This window comes from Ictidomys tridecemlineatus, chromosome 4, assembly GCF_052094955.1.
Source record: "Ictidomys tridecemlineatus isolate mIctTri1 chromosome 4, mIctTri1.hap1, whole genome shotgun sequence".
NCBI classification, from domain to species: Eukaryota; Metazoa; Chordata; class Mammalia; order Rodentia; family Sciuridae; genus Ictidomys; species Ictidomys tridecemlineatus.
In genome coordinates this window covers 105,773,549-105,781,944 of record NC_135480.1, presented here as the reverse complement: position 1 = coordinate 105,781,944, position 8,396 = coordinate 105,773,549, and the positions used below count along the sequence as shown (strand labels likewise).

The 8,396-nt window shown below is 49.2% G+C and overlaps 2 protein-coding genes across 7 annotated transcripts in view; one reads left to right on the top strand and one right to left on the bottom strand.

Moving 5' to 3' along the window:
• The first annotated feature begins 3,522 nt into the window (after positions 1 to 3,522).
• Positions 3,523 to 6,245, top strand: Bsx (brain specific homeobox). Its single transcript, XM_078044958.1, has 2 exons — positions 3,523 to 4,021; positions 6,022 to 6,245. The coding sequence occupies exons 1-2, from the start codon at positions 3,760 to 3,762 to the stop codon at positions 6,243 to 6,245; spliced, it is 486 nt and encodes a 161-aa protein (XP_077901084.1). The 5' UTR covers positions 3,523 to 3,759.
• A 675-nt stretch (positions 6,246 to 6,920) lies between these two features.
• The window catches only part of Jhy (junctional cadherin complex regulator), an 82,514-nt gene continuing 81,038 nt past the window's right edge, over positions 6,921 to 8,396 (bottom strand). For all 6 annotated transcript variants that reach the window (XM_078047192.1, XM_078047185.1, XM_078047193.1 and 3 more), the window contains one exon: positions 6,921 to 7,537. In XM_078047192.1, the coding sequence (XP_077903318.1) occupies positions 7,241 to 7,537 (297 nt within the window). In that variant the 3' untranslated portion in view covers positions 6,921 to 7,240. The remainder of the gene's footprint in view (positions 7,538 to 8,396) is intronic.

The window sequence follows — 8,396 nt, the reverse complement described above, 5'->3', positions numbered from 1 at the left end:
TTTGAAAAATGCAATGTGGGTGCCTCTATCTAACCTCCCGAGTCTTGAAGAAAGCTTGGGAAGGTATGTGGCAAGGAGCATCACATACAGTAGGTGCTCAATGAATGCTCAGAGCAGTCGAATAAAATGGATGGATGAGGGTAAGATTGCGAATGTGCTAGACTGGTTTCAGCAGCTGCTTTCCATTTCTCTGTGTGTCTGTCTACATTTGAAAGGAGTAACAGAGACTATCGCAATTAACTACACATGTGCTGTACAGTACAGTAGCCATGAGCACGCTGCGGCTATTGAGCACTGGAAATATGGCCAGTGTGAATAGAGTATATACACTGGAATTCTGAAAATTTAATATGAAAAAAGGAATGCTAATAATATTTATATCGATTACATGTTGAATAATAATATTTTTGTATATCCGGATTAAATGAACTACATTAATGTCTCATCTGTTTCTTTCGCCTTTTAAAATATGACATACTGCTTTTTAAATTTGATAAGCAGAAAATTTTAAATAACCCTTATGGGTCATATTATCTTTAGTGGCCAGCAATGGCCTAGACTTCAGAGACAAACCAGGCAATGAAACATCTCTGTTTTTAAAGGGGAAATAGCTTCTCTGCTCCATTTTTCTGCTGCAGACAATCTTTACTCCCTAAAATATAACACTGAATCCCCCATACTCGGGCTGTCCCGGGGCCTACGCGGGTTGGGGGTGGCGAGAGCACGGAGCGAGGGGGCGGGGGCGATGCTGCCAGATATCAATCGCTGGCTTTGCAAGACTTCTCCCTCCTACCGTAGGAATAAAAAAGAGGGGCTGGAGACCCCGGCGCCCTCCTTCTCCTCTTGGCCGGAGGAGGAAAGGCCAGGCCAGAGCTGTGCGCTGAAGTCTGGGCTGGTTTTAATAACTCTAGCATTCCACCCCCCCCCCGCCCCGCGGTTCTGACCTGGAGCCCCGCCACTGCGGAAAAACTTTCTGCCGTTCCGAACCCGCCATGCAATTTCCCTGGATCTGGCTCTAAAAGGAACGTGAGGTCAGGACGGGACTAGAATCTTGAGGACGAACCTTCTGCATACCCGCCCATTGGCGCGCACGGCTCAAGCTCCAAGTGCCGGCTGTGTTAGCAGGGCACCGTGGGCAAAAGCGGTCTCTCTCCCTCAGGGATAAAGAGACGACGGTAGAATCCCCGCCGGAGCCTGCACTACGGATGCGGGTTCCGCCTCCGAGCCCCGCAGGGGTCTGCTTGGGTCCTGGCGGCGGTGGTGGTGCTCTCTCCGGCTCGCAGCTTTGTTCCCCAGCGTTGCTGAAAGGAAAAAGAGAAAGAAAACGCCAGCGATCGCGAGGTCCTGCCTCTTTCTGTAGCGAACCAGTTTCCTCCCTGTTTCTCACTTCTTAGGTTCCTACTGGGGGCTTAGGCAAACGTGGGGCAGCTGGGTTGCTGGGGGAAAACCTCAAGTCTTTTTCCCTCGGCAGCTCGGCTCTCGGATAGACTAGCTCCAGCAAGGGAACACTAGAGAAGGGGGAACCCAGGATGCCTCCCCTTTTGCCACCGCTTTGGGCTTCGCAGCCAGGGAGCAGGGCCTGGGGCTATAGCCTTAGCTTTGAGGGAAGAGCGGAGCGCTGAGTTTAGAGATACAAAATAAAGGGAGAATGAAGGCCGTGGAGGCAGTCCGCCTCTCCCTGTCCCTCCTGCGATGTTTTGAACACTGGGATGGCAGATGTGTAAGGGGGATTTGCAGTGACTTGGCTTGAAGACAGGCACCCAAAGACGTTTATACTGCTCCTGCCCCCAAAGGGACAGTCAGTAATCTTTCGTCTGCCTCTGTAGCAGAAGTTAGACTCCGCCCTGAAAAAAACCGTAATCCCGCCCCCAGGCTAGTTGCAAACCTGAGCTTTCTGTGTAGGGAAACAAGTAAAGGGTGCAGGCGCAGGCCAAAGTTTGGTTGTGTATCCACCTGGCCCTCAAAAGCCCTTGCTAGAAACGGATCTCTTCAGCTGCTTTGGATGGTGGTGGTCTTTTACCAGTTTCCACCTTCTTAGTCTCCCTCCAGCCCAGTAAAGGATGACTGGACCAGCAATAATGGCTAGAGAACAACTTTTTGAAAAGTCAGCTGACTTACTTTCCATGGTCACCTGCTCTCCTTTCCTCAGTTCTTACCATTATAAACTTAAAAAAATGAAACCAATCAACAACAAAACCCCACACATTTCAGACTCCAGGACAGTGTTCTGTATTCATTTAGATGCCTCTTGTCAAGATCTTATTTTAAAGTCTCCCCCACCGTGCTTCTTCCTTCCTTGTACCCTCCTTATCTATTTACCATTTACCAGTTCATCTGTATGGAATAGGATGCTTCCACTTCCTGGAGCACTGTAGTTTGGGGCCTAATTGATTCTGGTAATTAATTTGTTCTACCTGCTAGATCAGATGGAAATCCTATCCGTGCACCTAAGGATTAGCACTTGGCTTTCTAACGCCTCCTCTAATTATCTAATAGCATGGGTTGTGAGGACTCAGTCTCTATTAAAACACTTTTGCTATTAGCAGTAGTGATTGGAATTGTGATGACGACTAGATTTCAATAAATTAGAGCTTAAAAATGGGGAGATGGAAGAGAAGTGCCTTCTTTTAATTTCCCTGAGTTTAACATCAATAATTAGAGCAATTTTTGGAGATGCGAGCCAAAATTACCCCTGCTGTGTTGTGGATGATCACCTTAATTTTGGCAAATTGACTTCTGGGAAATAAATGTGACAGATTGGAAAAAGACAGGGGGAAAAAGATTGGGAAGGAGGGGAAAGGAAAGAGGCTAGGGAAAGGAACAAGAGGGGGAAAAACCTGTTTAATTATTTGGGGGACTAGGGTTGAAAGGACTGTAATAGCAGAAGTAGCAAACCATATGAGTGAAATGAGGAGGAAGTAATGGAAATTTCAGGGAACGTTGAGGATGGTATTAAAGGGTAGCTTTGGACATTTTTAAACTGACCAAATCACTTGAATAATCTAGACATAAATTTTTCTCTCACCCACTCCCTATAAGTGAGGTCAAGAATGTTAAGATCATTTTTACTTATCTCAATAATCCAGTCATCTCTCCTATCAATTTGAGATGAATCTAGCTATTTAAAATAGTGGGCAATTTTCTCTTTACTTCTCCCCTTTTCCTTTTGCCGTCCATTATTGAATCTCTTAAAACTCTAGGCCCAAATGCCTTGAATAAGTGCTTTATTGCTATGGGGTTCTTTTAATGTCTCTTCTCTAAGGTGGGAGGAGTTTGTTGGACAACAGAGACTTTTTTTCTTTTAGTTTTTCTCTAAAAGACGACTGGGAACAAAGCAGCTCTTGCGATGTATGTGCACGGGGGGCTGGGGCAGAAATTGAGGTCCAGAAGCCTCCTAGGAGCCCGAACCCAGAAGGCTCCTCTCTCGCCAGGCACGGCCAGGCGTATTCAGCACCGCGGACAGATCCCCGCCCCGCCCCAAGCCCACCTCACCCTCCCCTCTGCCTCCGGCAGCCTTGCCATTGGCTCTCCCGGCTCCCCTCTCGAAGCTGCCAATTCTCCAGCACATAGACCCAACCTACCCAGGATCTTGTCTTCTCGCCTTTCCAGTGCCCGGGATAGTCCAGGCCGAGGAGAGAGCAGTGGAGATCTGAGTCTCGGAGAAGGGTTGTCGGATCTCCACCAGGCTTGCTGAGACGCTGCCTGCTTCACACACTTTATTCCCGGCCTTCGCCCTGTGGCAGGCGCTCCGAGATCAAGATGAATCTCAACTTCACCTCTCCTCTACACCCGGCGTCTTCTCAGAGGCCCACATCCTTCTTCATCGAGGACATCCTGCTGCACAAGCCCAAGCCGCTGAGGGAGGTGGCCCCTGACCATTTTGCCAGCTCTTTGGCTTCCCGGGTGCCTCTACTAGACTATGGCTACCCCCTCATGCCCACACCTACCCTCCTGGCTCCTCACGCCCATCACCCTCTGCATAAGGGAGACCACCACCATCCTTATTTCCTTACCACCTCGGGTAAGTAGCAGGGGCCTTAATGTGCGGGGAGCAAGAGAGCAGGCCTTCTAGCACAGTCCCTAAGCCTGTGATAGAGCTAAGCAAAGACCAGCTCTGGGTTGGCCTGGCTTGGTCCACCCCCCTACCTCCCAGATCAGTAACAATAGAGGGTTGGGGACTTGGCTGAGAGCAGGCAGAGCTCCCTTGAAGCATACCAACCCATGGGGATAATTTGTGGTCTCTCTACACTTTTTAAAATGGAGATACATCTGGCCAAGAGGCAGCTAGAGGTGAATGAGTTTGACATATTACTGGAGGGCAGTGCTCAGTTCCACTGGTGATCTTCCTGGCTACTTTGGCCCATGTCTCTATTCCAATTCTTCACCTCTCCTGGCTCCAGGAGACCCTTGTCAGTCCCCTCCCATGGAACTAAACTCAACTTTCCAGCTCCAAAGCCGGAAACTTTCCACTTGGGCAGCTTTCTTCTTCCAGGCGCGGAACACTGGCAGACCCTGCAGAGGGTATAGAAGTGAATGAGGGTTGGGATAGTCTGAGGGAAAAGGCATTGGACTGTCCAGAATAAGGGCAGAAAGGATAAGAAACAAAGGAAGAGACATGAATTTCCTTAACTCTCTTCACTCTTAATGTTTTAGCATTTAATTTAGGATCTTAAGCTAGGCAGTCCTCCCCTGTCTCAGATGCCAGAGTCGTTGGAGCCGGGTGCTGAAGTATTTTGATTTCTGCAACTTGGTAAGGGTAGGGATTAGCAAAATGTGGTTGGCACAAGAAGATTTGGGGAAATATCTACCGCAGCACCCTGTCTTTCTCTGAAAGGACACATCCAAGGTTTTCTTCTCTAGAATTTTCATTCCAGCCAGAATAATTTGTTTAGTCCAGATGCTGAGTACAGCAGTGGAAACAACCTAGTCAGGGCAAGAGCTGTGAAAAGACAGGAGACAATCTGTGAAATGTGGGCACTAGTATCCAGGACAAAAGGGAAAAGTGTGAAGCTGACTCTCAGACACTGTGTTGGAGAGAAGAATCTAAAATTCATCTTGAGGTCCACATCCTCTATTTGTTTCACCATCTGAGTGGCAACAGTCTCCTCTCAGCTATGCTGTTGTTGCCCTCATGTAGCAATGGCCAATGCCTGTGGTACTGGACCTGTTTGCTTTGTGTGTTAGTTCCTCCACCCCTTCTGGATTGGCAGCTATTTGGTGTCTGCAGCAGCTTCTGTCTGCTTGGTTCATTTCTTGCACTGTAAGGCCTGGGAGGGTCAGAAAAGACAGGAGAAATCTCCCCTGAGAGAGCAAGGAAAAGTGCTCTGCCCTTCTCCTTTGCTTACTTTGGAGTCAGAAAGGAAGAACAAGGACCAGATTAGAGAGTACGGTTGCAACCAGGAAACTGACAAGGAAATGTGGAAGGAGGGTTTCTGAGCTTCTCTGGATAAGAGTTTTGCTCTCTTTGGTTGCAGGAGGGTGGGGGCACTTGGGAAAGAGATTTTTTTTTTTTAATTTACTGAATTCAGGAGGCAAAAATCATACCTTTCCTCTTCATACTAGATTTTTTACACAGCACTAAGTGTCATCAGTGATTTGGGTGGGTACAAGTGGACATCTCTCAGAACCATCTGATGTTTTCAAGAAAACTTTTTCAGGCGCAACAGACCACTAGGTGCAGGTAGACCCGACAGAAGTCTCACTTCAAAGAGACATTTAAAAAAGATTTCCAGATCGGTTTTGTCGTTTTATTTTCCATTTTAGTTGCTGTTTATTATTTGTATTTCTAGATGGCCTTCTAGAAAGAGATCTCTAAGCGCTATTTTGCACTTCCTCACTCCCACCCCCATCTTGAATTCTTGTGAAAAGGGCGCCAGGAGCTTTGGGACAAGCAGGAGACTGGACTGGTGGAGGCCAGAGGCCAAGGGAAGCCTCTGGGCACTAGAGGTGGGGAGTGGAGGAGAACGGAGGTTGCTTCCCGGTGATCTGGTCTTGGCTACCTGGCTGTTCTTCTCTCTGCAGGGGTGCCAGTTCCCGCGCTGTTCCCGCACCCCCAGCACGCGGAGCTGCCTGGGAAACACTGCCGCCGCCGCAAAGCTCGTACAGTTTTTTCTGACTCACAGCTCTCGGGTTTGGAGAAGAGGTTCGAGATCCAGCGCTACCTGTCCACGCCAGAGCGGGTGGAACTGGCCACCGCCCTCAGCCTATCGGAGACGCAGGTGGGCCGGAGGAAGGGGAGTCCTTGATCTCTGCTTCACTACTCTCTCCCCTTAACTCTTAACTCTTCAGGACCCATTGAGGAACTCTTCGAGTGATAATGAGCCTGTTCCCCATTTTTCTAGGCTTTCATTTTTCCAAGATCATTACTAAAAGCACAGATACCCCAACTTCACTCTAGACTTTCCGAAACAAAGTTACTCCAGTGCGTCTCTACGTGAAGAAAAATCTCCTCGGGTGATAAACTAGATAGTTTCTTGTCTGGAGAAACTCATACAAGGAGATTTTTTTTTCCCCTTTCTTATTTCTATCTGTATCGCAGCAGCCAGTCTTCACACGCAGCCCCACCCAAGCCCCAACACACACTGTAGTTTAAGCCCTTTCTTTCTATTCCCTTGTCCTGGGTGGAATAATTGTTTTCATTTAGCTCCAGGGGATTTTCACCTGCAGGCCCCAAACTCTTTCCTCTAGTCCTCCTGTCTCATATATATCCGGAAATGGAACTTGCTGTGAAATCATTAGATCTGTCAGGTCTGGATATGATTTCTTTCCGGTGAAAACTAGCAAGTTCAGTTCTCATCTTTCTGTCCAGGTGTTGTGCTGGACCAGGTATTTAGATATCTCAATCAAAGGAACACAAATTGAATTTAAAAGAGAATCGTCTACACAGCACTTACTATTAGTAATTCTGATTAATAACAGTATTGATAATCACTAACCACAACATTTTAATCCTCATCATTATTTTCGGACAATAAGTTCTGGGAGCCATAGGATGTTTGATTCTCATTCAACCTAAAACCATAATTTGTGAGCACTTTATTTAGTAGTTAACCCTAGTGAGGCGGCCACAGTTCTTGGTAATTCGTCAATGGATTGCTGTCCGTTTTCCTAACCCCCAGCAGTCGCTCAGATTAGTATGGGTTTGGAAGAATGACACGATTTTGTTTCTGTCGCTCCGAAATCAGGTGAAAACGTGGTTCCAGAATCGGCGGATGAAGCATAAAAAGCAGCTGAGGAAAAGTCAAGACGAGCCCAAAGCTCCAGACGGGCCTGAGAGCCCTGAGGGTAGTCCCCATGGTCCAGAGGCTGCAGCCGCCGACGCTCGGCTGAGCCTGCCCGCCGGCCCTTTCGTGCTGACCGAGCCAGAGGACGAGGTGGACATTGGGGACGAGGGGGAGCTCAATTCCGGGCCGCAAGTGCTCTGAATCGTCAGGCTGGGAAGGGGAGGCGGGAGAGGACACTGCCCCGCCAGACGCTCTTTTCTCGCGAACCGGAAGGCTGGGACTCCCATCTTGCAGCGGGCGGTGGAGATCAGCTCCTGGAAGACCAACAAAACCCACCTGTCAACCCCTCAGCGGGTGCGGAGCCAGCGCCGCCCGGGACTGGACCTCACGCCCCTCCCCGCCCCAGCCCTGTAAATTGCCGCGAGCGAGTGAGCGCCTGGGTTCGTTCATTCCCGCGCCCCACGTCTTCAGCTGCGGGGATCCCCCCACAGCGTGGCCATCTCTCTGAACTTGGGCTTTCGGCTCTCTAATTCGATGGGGGAAGGTTTTTCTCCGCCGCAAACGCACAACCTCTTCTCTCTCATTTCTTAGCCATCTGCCCCCAGATCTGTTTCCGGGTTTCGTGGTCTCCCCACCAGGACTCTTTGCCCTTCCTTAAGCAATTCAGCTGGCAGCGGTAAGGGACCAGGTGTCTGGGGCCTTCTGCTCTGCAGGGATTCAGGCAGAATCACAACCTGATCCTTAAAAGGTTCAGTGCCAGGACAGACTTGCGGGCTGTTCCTCACTAACCTTCCGCGCACATCCTACCCCTCACAGCTCGTCTCTAATTCAAATACCTAAGTGACTCCCTCCTTCTTGGACGGCGCTTCCATCCTCTCCGGTCCCAGTTCTCACCAAGAGCTAGCGGATCTGCGTCCTGGCACTCTTCTTGAGCTTGTGGTTCCCGGGCGTGGATGCTTTTTAAGCTCTCCCTGCCCCATATAGAGCCGCGCTTGCGCGCCGCGAGAAACTTGGGCAGAGAAAAATTCGTGCAGCAATTTCTGCTTCCCGAACTTGTTGCGCTTCTGTCCTGCAACTCTTCCATACCCCACGGGCTACTGATATTTTAAAAGTGAGTGTCCTCGGGTTGTGTGTGGAAATGCTCATTCTCAGTGCATTTTGGGTTATGCAAAA

Excerpts from the sequence above, each read along its gene's own strand:
- Bsx (XM_078044958.1), top strand. The coding sequence starts at position 3,760 with ATGAATCTCAACTTCACCTCTCCTCTACACCCGGCGTCTTCTCAGAGG. Across the intron at positions 4,022-6,021 it reads TTATTTCCTTACCACCTCGG|GGGTGCCAGTTCCCGCGCTG; the intron begins GTAAGTAGCAGG and ends TTCTCTCTGCAG.